Source organism: Aspergillus mulundensis (assembly GCF_003369625.1).
Source record: "Aspergillus mulundensis strain DSM 5745 chromosome Unknown scaffold_2, whole genome shotgun sequence".
Classification (NCBI taxonomy): domain Eukaryota; kingdom Fungi; phylum Ascomycota; class Eurotiomycetes; order Eurotiales; family Aspergillaceae; genus Aspergillus; species Aspergillus mulundensis.
Window position 1 is genome coordinate 303094 of NW_020797890.1, and position 17390 is coordinate 320483.

The following is a 17390-nucleotide window of genomic DNA, read 5'->3' on the forward strand; positions in this document are numbered from 1 at the left end:
TAGATCATAACCATCCCATGAATCAATTAAATACCATCCCCAATCCCCCTCTCCCTCTCATTCCTCTGCCTATCCGCATTAACCTCCCACCACCACGCATTCAGCACATCCTTAGCCGCCTCTTCCTCTATACTAGCCGGCGGCGTTTCCTGCCATGGCTTCACCACAAAAATATAATGCACATTCCTAATCTCCTCGTCCCTCCAAATCGTCCCATGTACGTTCGGATCCCTCATCGTCTTGAGCGCGTTGTACACATATGGCAACGGCACCCATTGATCCTTAAACGCGTCGGAGAGAAGCTCCTGGTCCGGAAACACGTAGCTGTCGACCTTTTCGGCGTCGTCAAGGAACCGCTGAATTGTCGCAAAGTGGGTTTGCGAGGGGCGCACGACCAGCAGACCGCTGTTCAGCATGCCGACGCCAGAAGCAGAGGGTGCACCGGTCGTTTGCGCGAGATCCGGGGCGGGATGTTGGGTCGTGAATGCGCAGTTTGCGGGGATCCTGGTGACAAGCAAGCATAGACGTTAGCGTAGCTCGGAATATGAGGAACGGCTGGAATAGAGGGGGGGGTACCAATGTCCCGGATAATGCGCCTTCTTCATCGGGTTACACGCGCAGGCATGGCTCGCCGCGAAGACAACCCCTCCCCCGTTATCGTTACCATTATGGCCCGCAAGTCCAACATCCATGAGCTCGTCCATATTCCGTCGAACCAGCATATCCCCATCGAGCAGGACGACCCTCTCAAACTGCGTCAGCGAGAAAACAACGAGCTTGTTCCACGCATCCTCGAAGCGCGGGTCGTGCGCGTACCCGTGTTTCGGCTTCGATGTTGGCTGCACGGGGGGCACGGGGAGGGTCTGTATGCCGCGGCGGTGCAGGGCTTCGAGGCCCGAGGGTGGGAAGGAGGGCGTGTAGAGGGCGATGAAGGGGTAGGCTGTTTTCGAGAGGCGCAGCGAGTGGTGTAGGGTTAGGAGGCCCGGGAGGTAGGAGAGGGTTGTTATTAGGGAGGCCCAGACTTGATAGAGCGTTGTTAGGGTGGGGGTTTCAATTCTTGGATGTGAATGCGAATGCGATTAGGGGTGGAGTGGAGGAGGGTGCATTGTGGTGGTGGTGGTGGTGGTACCCTTTTTTGGATGGGGCTCTGAGGCTGAGGTTGAGGCTGAGGGGAGAGCCATCACGCTGTGTATATGCTAGGATGGGTAGGCAGGTGTATATAACTCATTGAAGGAGAAGGAGGAATTGGGGAAGGGGATTTGCGACTCCAAATAGTTTCCGCCGATTGCGATATCGCCGATCCCCGCCGCGGGGTGATTATGTAACTTGCATCTGGATCTTCTATCGGACAATGGAATCAATGACATTGTGCTAGTAAGGAACAGCTACAAAGGGGTTTTAGATCTTGATGTCCACACCACGCGCGAGCGCTGCCCGGCCCCTTCAGCGCACCGAAGAGACCAGGCCGTGGTATGGGCGGGACGCGAAGAGTATGCATAGAGCGTCCCCATTGATATATCGCAGCCGATACAGAGCTTATACCTCAAGAGGCATTTCAAGGCATGATCCTCGCCTTGCGCTCCACCTTACAGCGCGAATGTGCAGATCGAACGAACATAGAGTGTATTGCGGAAAGGTAAAACGGAAGGGTATCTGTAATTGATCCTATTAGCTGTTGTACATCATGCAAAAATCCGCGTCCGCTTGACCGGGCTTCCCATGTGAAGCGAGCGGCCGTGCGCCATTCCATTCAGCAGCCGGTCCATTCCATCGACGTCTAGCTCTCCTTGGCGAAGTCGGAGCTGGTCCGCCTCGACTGTAGAAGACTCCGCGACCGATGCGTGGGAGATAGGCGCCGGCTCCGGCTCTGTCAGCTTCGCAGCGAGAATCACAAGACGATGTTCTGCGGCGACGATGATATCAAACGTCCGGGGCTCCAGGTGAGATTGGCGAGAAGGCGCAGGAACGTGGCTAATTTGCTTCAGAGGCTCACCCATGAGCGCGATATCATGAATCGGTGTCACCCGACAACGGTTGGATGCATCCAGTGTTCCTGTCGACTTGACAGCGCTCCGCCACAGAGTCAAGAGACTGGGTATGACAGCACTTTGGCTTCCATGTCGAATGAGAATCGATTCATCTGGCAAGGCGTCCTGCGTAGTATTCGTCTGGTATACCGAGATTCCGCCACGTAAAGACGATGTAGACGTTCCAGCCGCGTTCCCTTTCAGCAAAGTGTCCTCGCGGATACGTTTAGTCGAAGGGGTCATTGGAGCGAACCTCGGGCGATGCTCAACCGCCGTCTCCGATTTGCCACCAGAGGGGAAACTGAGGATACGCCCGCTGACTGAAAACGCAGTCAATGCTCCACCTGACACGCCTTGCACGCTTGACTGTCGCTGGAGAGGGCCCTTGGCTGTACCAGGTCCGGCTCCTTCGAGATCCCAGACTCCCCAGTCACCATCTGCCATGAGCACCATGATGGCTCGTCCACCCAACACCCACTCGGCATTCGTGATAGACTTGCGCCGCGGAAGGTTTGACGATGACAGCTCGAAGCCGGGGTAGAGACTGATCAACCATTTTCCTTCTGTTTCTGATGTTTCATAATCATTCTGCGCTGCACCAGCTCTTCGAGAAGACTTGGATGGTTTTGTGGAGAAGCAGGAGTACACCTTGACACAGCCTGAGTGAAACGAAACCAACAATGTTGAATGTCTTGCAGCCGGATACATGGACGGGTTGAAAGCTATGTTCTGCGCGGGAGAGGGTAGATAGCGACGCTTCGTCTCAACATCTTCGGCCACGAGACGATATGAAACGTTGTCGGTCTTTTTGTCTTCTGCGATTGGAATCCGATGAATGACGAGCAAGCCAGACGACTCCGCGGAATGAGTGGCAACGAGAAGCTCCCATCTTCCCTGACCGCCGTCCTGCGAGTCGCTTTCCTGGTAAGTGAATGTGATGCTCACTCCTCGCGGAATCTCCTGATGCGATACTGCGCTGATTGCGAATGTCTGGATACCCCATGCAGCCATGTCGTTTCCCGTCGGCTGCGGAGGAGCCAAAGGTACTGTCACAACGCGTGTAGAATAGTCTGCACATACTGCCGACACGACAATAAGTTTGTTCAGGATCGCTGGGAACGGGTCGAGGTGCGAGCGCGCACTCTCGGGGAGCACGCGAGGAACAGCGATGTCTATGACCCGGCTTCCAAGGGGTATATCAATCTGGCGCAGAATACCCTCGTACGGGTGAGCAGGATCAACCTCGGGGTCCTCATCCTCAAAATCGTATGTTGCGGCTTCTGGTTCCTCGTCTTTGTGGGTGTCCGCCATGCTCTCATCATCGGAGTCGATGATCATGATCGCATCGTCATTGTTACGGCTGGGCTTCCGCGGTGTGTCCTGCTTCGGGGGTGGTGGTCTCTGATGCGAAAACGGCCGTCCTCCTCGCCAAATGACCTTCAGTCCATCTTCATAGCCATAGACAACAACGGAAGAGCCGTTAGGGGCGAGGATCGGGTAGCCTTGAGCGGTGTAAACACGGTGAGGAAGCTGGTAACTAGGTGAGCAAACAGGTTAGCGACTACTGACAAGAAGCGCAAGTATAAATGCACACCTCAGCTGTAGCCCATCATCTCTGGCTCTGACGAGCGGTCGAGAGGGAAAGGAAGGCATCGTGTGTCTGATGCTTGATCAACGACCTTGGCCCGTTGAGAGCTCCTTCTAGGAGTTGGCTGGACCAGGGTTTACAAGGTAAATCCGTACGAGCTAGTATCACATGAATAGACTAGAGGCCCAAGATAAAAATCGAAAGAGCGCGTTGGAATGAAAGAGAGAGGTCGGAGTTGGCTGAGTGTTGTGTTGCGGAGGAAGAAAAAAGCCGCCGGGCAGCGACTCGTCGGTATTTACGCTCCGTCGCTCATTCAGTTCGCGCCCACCGCGTCACTTCCAGAGCTCATTTCCAGCTCTACGGTTCAACCACACTTCATTCCTTCGTTAATTTTACTTCCAAGCTTGCTATCAGCACCTCCCTCTTTCTACTACTGGGCCCCTCTTTCTCGAACCGTCCCGATCGATCAACAATGGCGTCAACTGCCCGACGCTCTTCTCCCCGCTGTGCCTAAACGCCGCCTTGATAATGTCTACAGTACGGTCTCTCGGCCTGCACGAATCGCCGGCCATCCCATTTCTCATCGCGGAGGATCTTTTGCCCCCCGAACCATCAGAGAAGCTCTACTCATGGTCAACGTCCGTTGATACGGGCCCGGACGGTCCTGTTGAGGACGAGTTAGTATGGACAAAAAGCTGTGTGGTATGGTCTCGGGCGGGCGTGATCCAGAGGGTCTTCCGGTTAGATCTCGAGAAGGAGGATATACGGCATGCTTTGTTGACAAATTTTGCCGTGAGCAAAGTCAAACGAACCAGCGGCGGGTCTTCTACAGCATCGCATAAGACGAACAGTCATTCAGATCAGCCCAGCGACACGGAATCATCAGAGGGCACAGAAGCAAGGGGAAGAACATCCAGCAAAGACTCATCACGAGCATTAGTCGCCATTCTCAAGTCGCAAGCTCATATCTTCTTCCTGGAGGGCAACAGCCATGTCGTTCCTCTACCATTCGAGGTCGACTCGGTATTTGCGACACCTCGTGGTTTACTATTGCAGAGGAAGGTTGCCGACGAGAATCACACTAGTGGCCACCCAATGGCGCCACCGAATTCATTCTTGTCATTCTCCCAGGACTTTCGCGCTTCTCAGTCTTCAGGCAAGGCGCAACGAGCGTCATTGAGCACCATTCCAGCTCAAAGCCCTGGCTGGAAGCCCCGTACAAACAAGCGTGCAGATCTCCCTAGGGTATTCTCTCTTATGGACCCCCATTCGGAGATGGGCTTGGTCGTAACGAATCAAGCTTCTCGATGGCTACAAACGAGCAGGTTGAGTAGACCATCTGGATATGATGTCCTTGACCCTGCAGACGAGATCATCTACGTCTCCCCCCGCGATGAACTATCAGGAACATACCTTGCCAATCCGAAAACTCCCCTTATCCTCGTTTTGACTGTCAATACCACTACCGGGTTGTATACACTTTGGCACGCGCGTTATCGGGAGAGCGAGACTGTCCCGTCTTCAAAGAAAAAAAGACGCCGCGAAACCGGCGGCACTCGCTCTAAGAGGCGTAGCTCCCATTTTGGAATGACCCCAGGGACAACAACGCCGGGTGCGCGCTCTACCACCGCGAGAGAGAGCTTTGGCCCAAGGGGTGATAACTGGAACGCATCTGTCATGTCTCACTCGCAGTACTCTACTGAAGGAAGACCAGATGACGATGAGGATGATTTTGCTTCTAAGTTGGGTCAGGAGTTCACCGAAATCGGTGTTCCCTCGAAGACTTCCAGACGAGTGAGCTCGATGTTAGCCCGTGCGGACCTAGCGACCAGCCAGGATAGGATTGCGTTCTCTGATCTTGCGACAGGGAGCCAGTCGAGCACAATTTATCCATCGGGCTTGCGGCAGTCAATAGGGGCAGGCAGCGCCCGCGGTAGCTTTGGCTTCAATCCAAGGGGTTCCTTACCACCTGGAGCCGGTTCCGTTTACAGCACCACAAGCAGCTTTGTCGACCCCCCTGCAGACAAACTCCTGGAGGAGTTGAATAATGAAAGTCTCTTCGAAGGAATGGAGAATATGAATCTCAAAGAGTCAGGTTCCGGTCTTCCCGAAGAGGTCTTTCTGTTTAAAGTGGAAAGCTTTTCTTCAAAGTTCTCTGGAAGCTTTCTGGCGCCATCGAAGTTGAAGTCATCCAGGAAATTGAAAGTGGTAACCATATGCCCGACGGACTACGCGTCCGCGCACAGTGGGAGCTCGACGCCGGTGGCTCTCTATTTGGTGGATCAAGAGGCGAAATCTTTGACCGTCGTCAGCATACGAGCTGAGAGTGTGAAGAAGCCGACGAAAGATGCTGTGTTCTCGAAGAGGTCCAAAGTTAAGCCGGCCACTGATGAACGCACTATACTCGTACAAGCAACCGGCATTCAGCATGCCTCGGGAACGTTAGATGTATGCAAGGTGGTAGACGGAGGTCTCTCGCGAATTATCACCCTGAGTGTGACCGACACTGGGAGTTCGATCCTACAGTTACAGATGCAGTGGAACAGCCCTCTAGTCCTTGACCTGCCTGACAAGTTCCTGTTGCATGAAACCGATGCGCTTTCCTCCATCATGACTGTCAATCTTCCTCGAGAAGGGGGCATGAAACGCGTTATGACTGATTCCTCAATTACCATAGTTGGCCTGGACCATTCTGCTGCTGACGGCAAGTTCGACGTAATAGATTCGGCGAAGCGAAGGCATAAGCTTCAGATTCGTATGGAACCCACAAATGTCCTGGTTCAGAAAGCATTTAGTGTGTGCCGATTTGCTTTGGGTGGTTACTTTCCTGACAAGGTGGCCGACGGGCTTTTGATAGGCTGGTGGGAAACCATGAAATGGCTTCAGGAACGGGAAACGGGCGAGAACGACCTTGAGTGGACTGCGCTGGTGATTACTCTCTTTGCACAAGCCATTCCATTCATTGAAGGTGACTACTCCGGGACCACGGCCAGGCAGACTCGCAGAAAAAGAGGCCTCCTGAGGTCTAGCAGTGGTAGCTATGTTGACACGGAGAGCTGGGAATCTATGCTAGATCAAGAGTCCGGGTCCTCTGGGGTGGTAGCCCCTTGGATGAACACTGCCTCTTGGGATTGGATTGTCGAGCAAGATGCTGAAGACGACAGCACGGCCAGCAACGGGAGAAAGTTTCACAAAGAAACGCCCCCGTCTAGTCGCTCTACCTGCCGCAAAAACACCTATCTTCTCCGGTGCGCCGCACTAACCAGGGAGTTTCTACGAAGCCCTCGGGGCAATATGGCGATTGGAAGCGACGGCCATCTTCGCAAGGCACTCGTCAACAGTGAACATTCAAAGCACACTCCCATATGTACCATTCTAGTTGCTTTGCACCTCCTTCGAGAGGAGCAGAAGCTGTCAGCGTGTGATGAAGAGCAATCACACAAATCATTGGGCCTCCTTGCCCCAGTCCTAGCACAGCTGGGTGGGTGGCTTGGATGGTCCTCCTGGAATTGGACGAAGGATTCCTACTATGGACTTGAAATCGCTAGCATAGGCCGCTGGCAATTTGAGGATACTCGGATGGCCGGATCGAAACTTCCTGTTGAACCGCTTGCACCCCCTTCAATCTACGCGTTCTTAGAAAAGGCCTGGCGTGGAGAACCCTGTCATTTCTGGAGTTTACTTAACCTCATCAACTCTGATGATCACCCAAGGAGAGGAAGGATGTGGCAGTGGTGTTCCACTCTGACTCCGAGGTCTCTTGCGCTCGAAGGGTTCGTCCACGAAATGCACGATAAATCAAGTGTTTTTGAACGGATACAACTTCTTCATCGCTGGGGACTGACGCGCAGCGTTATTGAGACATTCCCAGCGGGCGTCAGCACGCCCTTGTACGAGGCTATTCTCCAGTCGCAGACCCATGCTTCGACCTCGTGGAACTCATCTCTCTTGGAACTAATTGACCGAGACGACCTGAACATCTCAATGAGTCAATTAAGTACCGCTCGTCCGCCTCCGCCGTCCCAGCCCAATGCCTCCCACGATTCTATGCGTGACTATCATCATATCAGCAATTCTGCACTGGATATTGATGCGATCAACTCGTTTGAAGCTTCCGCTGAAGCTGATCGCTTTTCAGTAACAAGACTGATCTTCCGCGAGGACAAGCGCTTCATTGAAGCCGCGCGGTTACTAAACCAGTCCAAGGCCCCTGCAGCAGAGTGCACCCCGGAACCAGAGTGGACTGACTCGGATCTGCTTGAGGCACAAAAAGAGGTGGTACAGTTAGTTACCCTGCGGACGTTGTCCATCCCGACTGGGCGTGCCATGCTCGCTTTTAGTGGTCGCCTTCCTCTCCTCACTGAGAAGCTCCCAATACCATCATTCTCGTTGCAATGCGTGATGAAACCTTCAAACGTGACTATAAGTGCAGATAGAGCCTCCTTCCACGAGGAGAAGATTTGCTGGGCCTTCTTCCACAACGGAGTTTCCACTGGCCTCGCTATTTCGAGAAACTCGAGGGGAATTGACACATCGTGGATTCTGTTTAACAAGCCCCAAGAATTGACGAACCGGCATGCTGGTTTCCTTTTGGCGCTGGGTCTTAACGGACATTTGCGGTCTCTGGCTAAATGGGTGGCTTTCAAGTACCTGACTCCCAAACATACAATGACTTCAATCGGTCTATTGCTTGGTTTATCTGCGTCCTACCTCGGCACAATGGACACACTGGTCACTCGACTGCTGTCCGTACATGTAACCAGGATGCTCCCTATGGGAGCCGCAGAGCTCAACCTATCACCGCTGACGCAGACGGCGGGAATCATGGGTATAGGCCTCTTGTACTGCAATTCTCAACATCGGCGAATGAGTGAAGTTATGCTCTCAGAGATTGAGAATTCGGATGCGGAGGAAGGCTCCGCTACTCACGAGGGTTTTCGTGATGAGGGGTATCGGCTAGCTGCAGGATTTGCCCTTGGATTCATTAACCTAGGAAAGGGCCAAGACCTAAAGGGAATGCGAGATATGCACATAGTTGAGAGATTACTCGCTGTCGCGGTGGGTACTAAGAACGTCGATCTAGCTCACGTCCTTGACCGAGCAACGGCTGGAGCGACGATTGCTCTAGCGATCATCTTCATGAAGACCAACGATGAGACTCTCGCCCAAAAGGTGGATATTCCCGACACCACAGTCCGCTTTGATTATGTACGACCGGATCTCTTCCTTCTCCGCACGCTCGCGCGACATGTCATCATGTGGGACCGTATCCAGGCCTGTGATGATTGGTTTATAGAGAGTCTCCCAGAAGTATACCGCCGCCGCTACCGTCTGACTGGTGTGCGACGTCTGAAAAGCAACGATATGCCGTTCTTCAACATCATTGCCGGTCTTTGTTTCGCCCTTGGGTTACGGTTCGCTGGCTCGCCGGACCCAATAGTCCGTGATATCCTCCTTTCTTACCTCGACCAGTTCATCCGCATCTCTCGCCTTCCAACAGCCAGCTACGATGCAAGGCTGGCTCGAAACTCGGTCCGCCACTGCCAAGATGTCGTTGCATTGTCCCTGGCGGCCGTCATGGCAGGAACGGGAGACTTGGCTTTGTTCCGGCGTCTACGTTCTCTTCACGGTCGGGTGGATCCTGATACACCATACGGAAGCCATATGGCCGCTCACATGGCTATTGGAATGCTGTTCTTGGGCGGAGGAAGCTATACATTAGGCACTTCGAACCTCGCAACCGCGTCTTTAATCTGCTCCCTTTATCCTATCTTCCCAACAACGGTGCTCGACAACAAATGCCACCTGCAAGCCTTCCGTCACTTATGGGTCCTTGCCGCAGAACCACGCTGCATAATTCCCCGTGATCTTGATTCTGAACGACCGGTATCGATGCCGATTACCATAACAAACACCAACGGCCTCAGTGACACCTTCACTGCTCCCTGTTTACTACCTGACCTGAGTCGCATAGCCAAGGTGGAAGTCCTCTGTCCAGACTATTGGCCGCTAGTCCTAGATTTCACCTCCAATCCAGAAGTCCGCGAGAAATTCCAACGAGGCGACCAGTCGATCTACCTACGCCGAAAAGCAACCTACAACCCAACCGGCTCCTCTTTCTTCTGCTCCACACTAGCCGGACTGAGCAGCGCCCAAGATATCCTTTCTTCATCTTCCACCTCAGCCTCTAACCAGGGCAAGGGTCTACCACCCTCCGCTCTACCGGACGTCTCCGCCCTCCTCGCCAAGAACTCCCACCGATTTACAGCGAGACCCGCAACCCAGAGTATCTGGGACTGGATCTTCCAGTTAGACTCCCTGGACGGCCTCCTAGACGCTCGGGAGAAGGAACTCGTCCTCCCATCCTCCTTCCCTACACGGCCGCGCTCATCCCCTACCCCGCACGATGCCCCCTGGCTTCGTCAGTCCGCTGTAGACAGCAAACTCCTCACCGAGCGGACCGTGCAAAACGTCATACAAGCGGCGACAGGCCGCGGTGCTAGCCCGGACGAAGTGCGAGACCGGCTCTGGCAGCTGAGATTGCTTTTTGCTTGGATAGACGCTGGCTCCTCTTTCCCGTCAGAGAACGATGGGGAGAAGGGTGATGGAGAGGAGTTGGGGTCTGCGTCGACGAGCGGGCTCTGGCTGAGGAAGGATTATATTGAGGAGTTGAGATGGAAGATTTGGGGGGTTCAGGCTGGTGGGGAAAGAGGGTTTTAGGCGCAGAAGATCTGTACAAATACAACGGGAGTTAGGGATATGGGAAGAGGCTCATGTGGTATGTTATTAGGAGCGTGCTTTTTCATGGGCTTGACCTTGCATAGCATGATACTCTGCTATTATTATAGTAACTTTGAGAACCGTTCCTCGTTATGATACATATATCGAACACACAAGATATTTCTCAACCTCAAAATGCAAAACTATGTTTAAAAAATCCTTTCAGCGGAATGATTGTTACTGCGATCGAACAGCACCAGGCTTCAGAATCCCCCTATCACCGGAACCACCCATCTGCCATAACCAGACCGCTTCAACAGCCCAAGCTGACGCGCTTGCATGCCGTCCAAGCCCACTCCCTTTTGCGCCAGAAGTCTCTTGTGGATTGTCCACCGCACCTGTAGAGCTTCTCTCCGCACGACCAGACGACGAAGAACTCGCTGAGTCCGCCTCCTCCAGCATCCCAGCCACAACTCCTTCACGCTCAATGACGGACCAAAGCCCTTCAACCAGTGTACTCCCACGCTCACCAAACTGTCCTTTCCCCAGTCGAAACAAAATGCGGCCGAGAACCTGCCAGGCGATGCAGCGTTGCGCGGGGAATGAGGAGCGGCTAAGGATCGCGAGTTCGGGAATCGTGTAACCGGCGGCGTGGGGGTCGTCGCCGTGATGATGCAGGCCGAGCGTTGTTGGTAGAGAGAGGGAAGTCGAGGGTGAGAGTATGGTGCCGATTAGAGAAAATCGGAGGAATGCGGGGTGTACGGCTTCGGCGCTGCTGCCCGGATGGTAGGCGGAGGAGGGAGGGGCGCCCGGTTCGTCTGGTTCTGAGGAGGGTGGCTGCAGCCAAGAGAGTGATGATGGATCGTGCGAGATATTCGGGAAGTAGTGCGCTTGTAGATCTGAGAGGAAGGATGGCGATGAAGGGTCTAACGTTGGCATTTGTGTGCCGCGGGACGGAGGCGTGGGGAAGTGGACGGATCCTGAGGCTGGAAAGTCTGCTGCTGAATGGAGGTCTTCGGGAATTTTCGAGGGAGGGGTATCATCTGAAGCAGGGCGGCTGTTCGATTTCGTGGGTTGTTTCTGTAACTGCGCAGGGGTTGGAGCTGGGACAGAAGCTGGATCGGGCTTCGAGGCACAACCTTTGGTGGCGTCGTTCGTTGCCGGGGTGGAGGGAGAGGACGCGGGCTCATCATCATCAATGCGAGCGCGACGAAGAAACCGTTCGAGTAAGGAAGGGTCCAGTGTGGACATCAGTTCCTCGCGTTCTTTCTGAATTTCTGCGTCGGACATCGATGCCAGTTGCTGGCGATTCTGCTCTCCAATAGCCGCTTTCTCATCCTGTGGACCAGATGACGGATTTTCTGATCTGTTTGTTGAAGCTTTGGGCTGTGTCTGGCGTTGTTTGAAAGCGGACTGTTTGGGGGCGCGACGGCGATGAGCAGGAAAGCCACTGGCGGACTTCAGAGTTGGAGGCGCGGGAGGTGCGGCGGGGGAACGTTCCTGGATCTCCCCGATGACGCCAGGGATCGCGAAAGTGGGTGCGGGGGACTCTGAGTCGGAGTCAAGATCAATGTCAAAGCGTTCGCCGCGGAAAGCCATGTTTCTATGTGCGTGCTCAAAGGTTTCTGGGCTATGAAGATGAAGCTTGAACTTTGGAGACTCCAAATCACGGCGCCAAGTGGGATACGCCAAGACAGGCAAAGCGTTGCTGAGTCAATGCGGCTCAAAAGTTAAACATTCCGGGCTAGTCCAGGAAAGACCTAGCGGATCCCGTGACTAGCGCGCCAGAAACGGACAAGCGCTCGGGATCATCTGATCGGCCATTGAGGAAGTCCGGAGTCCTGCATCACCAGATCCTAGTTTCATCCTCACCTGTCCAGGCTTTGCATGTTCAGCCATGACGGTCTATCTATTTTCATATGTAGATTAGCTCTAGCCAACTGCTGCTACATCCGTTTCTCCGGGAGGGAGGATGGGCTCTGTTTCATGATGGCAGCAGAAGCATTGGCGGTCACCAAAGTTGGTTCTATACATACAAAATGATATCCGGTTATTTCTTGTCGCCAACTTGAACGCCAACAATAGGAGGCTCCCCCCAAATGATAGAGACACGTCAACTCCTTTGTGTTGGCCTTCGTTTTAGAACCCTCTATTTGTTTGCTCACTGATCTACCAGGTGGGATATCACACCTATCGGCCATACTGTCTATCTGATCGCAGCCCTTCTTCACCCTTCTTGCTGTCTTGTTTCTGCTCGTCTTCGCCTGCCGATTCCCCTTTTCTGCCGGCCTTTTGCTCCGTCCTCTCCTCGTGTTCTTTCCCCTTCTTCATCCACTCCTCCATCCCCCATCAACCCTCCTCCCCGGCCTTCGTCTCCTAGGGACATTTTTCATCAGTTATTGTCTTTTCTCCATCAAATTCAGTCTACGGCTTTGTCTTCGGAATACGCAAATATCCCATTTCCGGTTGCCAACGCCCTCCTCCCACGACCCAGCCCTCGCTCTCGCCCTAAGCCGCTCTCGCGCCGTTTCAATGAACCAACTTCACTGATTTCCTCCACAATGTCCACGGGGCCGCCCGTTTGGTCGGCTCAGGACGAACACGAGCCACAACCACCAGCTGAAACCCAAACCCGTGCCCGACGGTCGCGCCGAAAGAAGGACGACGTTGCTGAACCCGATCGCAAAGAAAACCCAAAGTCGGCCAGATCTAAGGACAAGGACAAGGATAAAGATAAAGAGAAGGAAAAGGGAAAGGAGAAGGAGCAAGACAAAGAGAAGGAATCAAAGCGGCCGGCTCGTCGCCCGCGGGACAAGTCCTCGACTATATCCAACAACCCTACTGCCGCCCAGTCAAATCCCCGCAAGAAGCCCAGGTTAGAAGGCACGCCGCCGAAGCAAAGCCCCGACCCGGCCCCTGCCGTTTCTGCTGCAGCCTCGATAGCTCCAGTTTCGACCCCGGTTCCTGCGCCCGTAACCACTGCGCCGGTTATTACTCCGCAGCCCAGTCCTCCAATTGCAGCCGCACCGCTGTTAACAAATCACTCTCAGCCTCCACCTCAATCCCAGATGCCGCAGTCTCGCCATCTTGACCTGACGTCTCAGCTGATTCACCCTACCCAGCCCACTCCTTCTCAAGCACCAGCGCCTACAACATCACCGCCATACCCGACGATGGTCTCCGCGCCACCTTCTCGTCCCCAATCCCAACCATTGGCTCCTCCCCCACAGCGAAGCAGCGGACAAAACTATGATCCAATTCGCTCTGCATTTGGCACGAGTTCGCCGGCCACCGTGCCCCCTCCAGCTCCGGCTTCTGCTTCTTTCAGCCCTCCAGCACGTCCGGTTTCACCGCGGCCTTTTCGCGCCAGTGCTTCACCGGCAATTTCTAGCATCATCGATCCACCTCAAAGCACTTCACCACTTCAGTATGCTCCACGTCCTTACGGTTCACCTAATCGCGCCGTGTCCAGTTACCCGCCAACTCCAGTCGCTCCCTCAGTTGCTCAAACTCACGCGCCTTCGTCGTCATCTCTGTATGGACATCAGTCTCCGTATGGACCTCCTCCACAAACGCTAGCATCTCAAGAAAGCCAGCCCCACACCCGAATCTTTTCGTCGCAACCTTCGGTGCCTCCAACTGTGCCCGAACCCAGCGCGCCTGCACCACAACCTCAGCAAACATCATTGGGACCAGCGGCAATGGAGGTGGATAACGAGCGTCCCGCCCCTGCAGCCGTTGAAAAGGCCTCTACGAAGGAATCCAAGACCCCAACGGCGCCCTTATCAAAACCGCCCTCTCCGAAACCTTCACGGCCCGCGAAAGAGGCCCCTCCTCCATTACCGCAGGGCTCCGGCCTCATTTCTAATGCTCTATTTGGAGTGGATGATAATACCTCCGATAAACCCGATCGATCAACGCCCAACATCGTCGTACATATTCCTCTCAGAGGAATTCCTAACCAGATTGTGAACTTTGCCCGATTGGCGGAGGAGCAATATGGATTTAACGCCCTTCATCCACGACTAGCCGCCCACAAAGAACGGATGGCCCGCGTGGCCGCTGCAGGCGCTGCTTTAGAGCGAAATGACCGGTTGGGGCGAGGAATTTCAGCCGGGGAAAGTGCCGACGAGGATTTGAGCTTCGATGCTGAGCGCGACAGCGAAATGGACGGCGATGGCGCAATGAGTGCTGCGACTGCGAAAGCAAATGATCCTGCAGAGGGAACGAAGAAGCGCCGCAGAAGGAAAATAGAAGAGTATGATCGTGAGGACCCTTTCGTGGATGATAGCGAAATGGTCTGGCAGGAGCAGGCTGCTGCAAGTAAGGACGGATTCTTTGTGTACAGTGGTCCCCTAGTACCTGAAGGAGATAAGATTCAGGTTGAGAGGTATGTGTTCCTTCTTTCCTATGTAAGACTCTTAAGCTAACAGGCTGATCCAGGGCGGATGGCACGATCAAACGAGGGCGAGGACGAGGGCGCGGTGGTCGAAGTCGGGCTCCAGCAACAACGCATCAACAGTTGCCTCTAGCGGCTGCAATCCCCATTTCTCAAGAAACTGGCCTTCCCATACGCGGTCCTGGGTCCCGGGGTGGTAATATCAACCGCCGGCCTCGCCAGAGCAGAAAAGCGGATCAGGACAAAGCAGGCGGTACTCCATCCCAAGGACGAGGCGGAGGCGCTTCGGGCCGTGGCGGTTCAAACAGCACTCGAGGAGGCAAAGCGCCGATGGTGGAATTGGCACCTCGGCCAAATATTGCACCTGCTCCGCCAGGACTTCCTTCAACGGCAGGACCGGAGATCGTCATGAAATAGCTTTATCCCATTTCTTCCACCGTTCCATGACATCCTACCGCCATGGGGAACTGATTTCTCTGAAGAGTCGGGCTCTCTCATCGCTCACGGGGTTTTCTTTTTCCGGATCGGCCACAGAAGAATTGACGGACGCACAATGAGTAGGCATTGTTTTATGCCGTCCGCTCGCCGAATCATGTTTCTTTAACTATCTTGCTTCACGTGCAAATGTTACGGGTTATTCTCTCAGTCTAATGGGACATCGGTACCTTTCATCATCGCGGAACCTAGGAGAGCGTGTTTTGATGCATGAACTGGTGTACTGCTTTGCTATATTACTAGATAGGTAGTTAGGGATTGAACATCGTCAGGCTTAGCTACGAGTCTGGCGCTTTATCTCTCTCCATCACAATACGAACACAGTTGAACTCCTACAGCCCTTGCGGCATGATTAAAAAGAAAACGAAAACAATCGATTGTTTCTGGTAAAAAAAAACGGACGCAGTATTCTCTCTTCCGGTTCAGCCCGTCGGTTTAGGTTGTTGGTGCGTTGCCATCCCCAAACATCGACTTCGGAAGAGATACAAAAGGACTAACTAACAAACAAAACATAGGAAATGTGTACAGGAAATTCGCCAGTGTGGTCTTTGTTCTTCCAAAGAATCCTGATTCATGTGGCTTTATGCCTAACATGACCCAAACCAAGTTTTCGAACATCGTGGTGATCGTGCCTGGTTGAGGTCTCTGCTGTCAGAAACCTGAGTCCTAGGGCTAGTGACCACAGCCGGGAGCATATTGCCTGAACAGGCTGTATTCGAACGCACGGGGATCATTTAGAAGAAGTTCCGCTTCGTATGACAGTCTATACTCATACAAATGGCGTATGCCTTCAACGTCTTGCGCCGAAGGTACAAGGTTTGCTCCGATCAGGCCCCCATCTAAGTGAAACAGAGGGCTTCCTCGATGGTTCCCGCCCACCCAAGACGGAAGCATCATAATAGAATTCCAGTCAACGTCATCCTCAGTAACATACCAGCCATGTTTTGACACCGCGTCATGTATAGGCAAGTATTGGTAGGCGGAAAATTGTGCCTTCATGGCTGCCTCCGAACTGCGACAAATACCGTCATGACCCCAGATTTCCCACTGCTGCAGGCCCATTATTTTATCGTCAAAATCAGCCAAGTGGTCGCATCGAAACTTAAAGACCTTGTCGAAGTTGTTCGGTGCCCAGAAGACCGGATTGTGATTCTCATGAAGCAATCCCCATGCATGTCCGAGCTCGTGAGCAATATTGGCTGCTGGATCCCCAAGTTGGTTATGACTAATGTGCAGCGCGGCGACTGGTCCTCCTCGACGCGGGTTCTCCTTCGGTTTCTCCTTTCCGACTGAGGAAAAGAAGGCACCCGGATCGATGTACACCCAAAGAACATCCGGTCGCTCCAGGACGCATTTCAAGTGGTGTGCCCGTTGGATCTTGTACTCTGCGGGTAGACCCGCCGCATACCAAAGATCCATTGCCGCCTTGATGTATGGGCCCAACTCCCGTTCAGCCTCGAGGTTGCCATAACATATGGGAATCAATTTGTTCGGCCAAGGAGAGGTTGACGTGCGGCGGTGGTTATCAAAATGCGCCCAACGAGCATGGGTCAAGCTGGATTGATGAGATGGTTCCCAGAGATGGTTGCCGGCTTCCACAGGAAAGTGACAGACGAGAAGAAGAGCCAAGATGAAGAGAATGAAAGACTTCATCTTACTCATGGTCAATGCTGTTGCCTGAAAACAGTGAGTGGTCTGATATATGTGACTTCGAGTGAAACTTACCAGCAATAGTGGCTGATCGATGGTTAGTTCAGGAAGTAAGAGAAGGAAACCTTAACAGACAGAAGAAGCTGATTGTCTTTTATTGCTTAAAGTAGGTACTTGTGTTATTTGTGGTTTTTGTGGTTTTGACGGAACTTACCAGCCCTTGAGATTGGTTAATAGTCAACACAGGGAAGGGGTATCAGATGACTGCTTTGGAGGATAGATGGAGAACAAGAAAACAAAGGCAGGCTGGGCAGTAGGGCAAGTTGTGTTAAACAAGGCCTTTGAAGTGTGAAAGAAAGTAAGGAAGAAAGTGAATATCCATGTGAATATTTACTGGAGGCTGCACTAGACACCTGGGCGCTGCAAATCTTACTCCTATTCACTATATTCTGTTAACCTGTGTTGACTATCATTCACAGATCTGTCACTCAGTCTTGGAGACCATTATTCA

At 53.4% G+C, this 17390-nt stretch overlaps 6 protein-coding genes across 6 annotated transcripts; 2 read left to right on the forward strand and 4 right to left on the reverse strand.

The window, feature by feature from the left end:
• Positions 1-26: 26 nt before the first annotated feature.
• On the reverse strand, positions 27-1181 carry DSM5745_02759 (glycosyltransferase family 8 protein; the record flags this gene model as incomplete). The annotated part of the gene is made up of 3 exons (XM_026744775.1): positions 27-504; positions 577-1021; positions 1130-1181. 3 exons carry the CDS (start codon positions 1179-1181, stop codon positions 27-29), a joined length of 975 nt encoding a protein of 324 aa, XP_026605641.1.
• A 501-nt stretch (positions 1182-1682) lies between these two features.
• DSM5745_02760 (uncharacterized protein) lies at positions 1683-3680 on the reverse strand (the record flags this gene model as incomplete). The annotated part of the gene is made up of 2 exons (XM_026744776.1): positions 1683-3564; positions 3622-3680. The coding sequence occupies 2 exons, from the start codon at positions 3678-3680 to the stop codon at positions 1683-1685; spliced, it is 1941 nt and encodes a 646-aa protein (XP_026605642.1).
• A 463-nt stretch (positions 3681-4143) lies between these two features.
• DSM5745_02761 (anaphase promoting complex subunit 1) lies at positions 4144-10335 on the forward strand (the record flags this gene model as incomplete). The annotated part of the gene is made up of 1 exon (XM_026744777.1): positions 4144-10335. One exon carries the CDS (start codon positions 4144-4146, stop codon positions 10333-10335), a length of 6192 nt encoding a protein of 2063 aa, XP_026605643.1.
• Positions 10336-10572: 237 nt separating this feature from the next.
• DSM5745_02762 (uncharacterized protein) lies at positions 10573-11934 on the reverse strand (the record flags this gene model as incomplete). Its single annotated transcript, XM_026744778.1, has 1 exon — positions 10573-11934. The coding sequence occupies one exon, from the start codon at positions 11932-11934 to the stop codon at positions 10573-10575; it is 1362 nt and encodes a 453-aa protein (XP_026605644.1).
• A 962-nt stretch (positions 11935-12896) lies between these two features.
• DSM5745_02763 (uncharacterized protein) lies at positions 12897-15151 on the forward strand (the record flags this gene model as incomplete). The annotated part of the gene is made up of 2 exons (XM_026744779.1): positions 12897-14725; positions 14779-15151. The coding sequence occupies 2 exons, from the start codon at positions 12897-12899 to the stop codon at positions 15149-15151; spliced, it is 2202 nt and encodes a 733-aa protein (XP_026605645.1).
• Positions 15152-15901: 750 nt separating this feature from the next.
• On the reverse strand, positions 15902-16891 carry DSM5745_02764 (uncharacterized protein; the record flags this gene model as incomplete). The annotated part of the gene is made up of 1 exon (XM_026744780.1): positions 15902-16891. The coding sequence occupies one exon, from the start codon at positions 16889-16891 to the stop codon at positions 15902-15904; it is 990 nt and encodes a 329-aa protein (XP_026605646.1).
• Between the last annotated feature and the right edge of the window lie 499 nt (positions 16892-17390).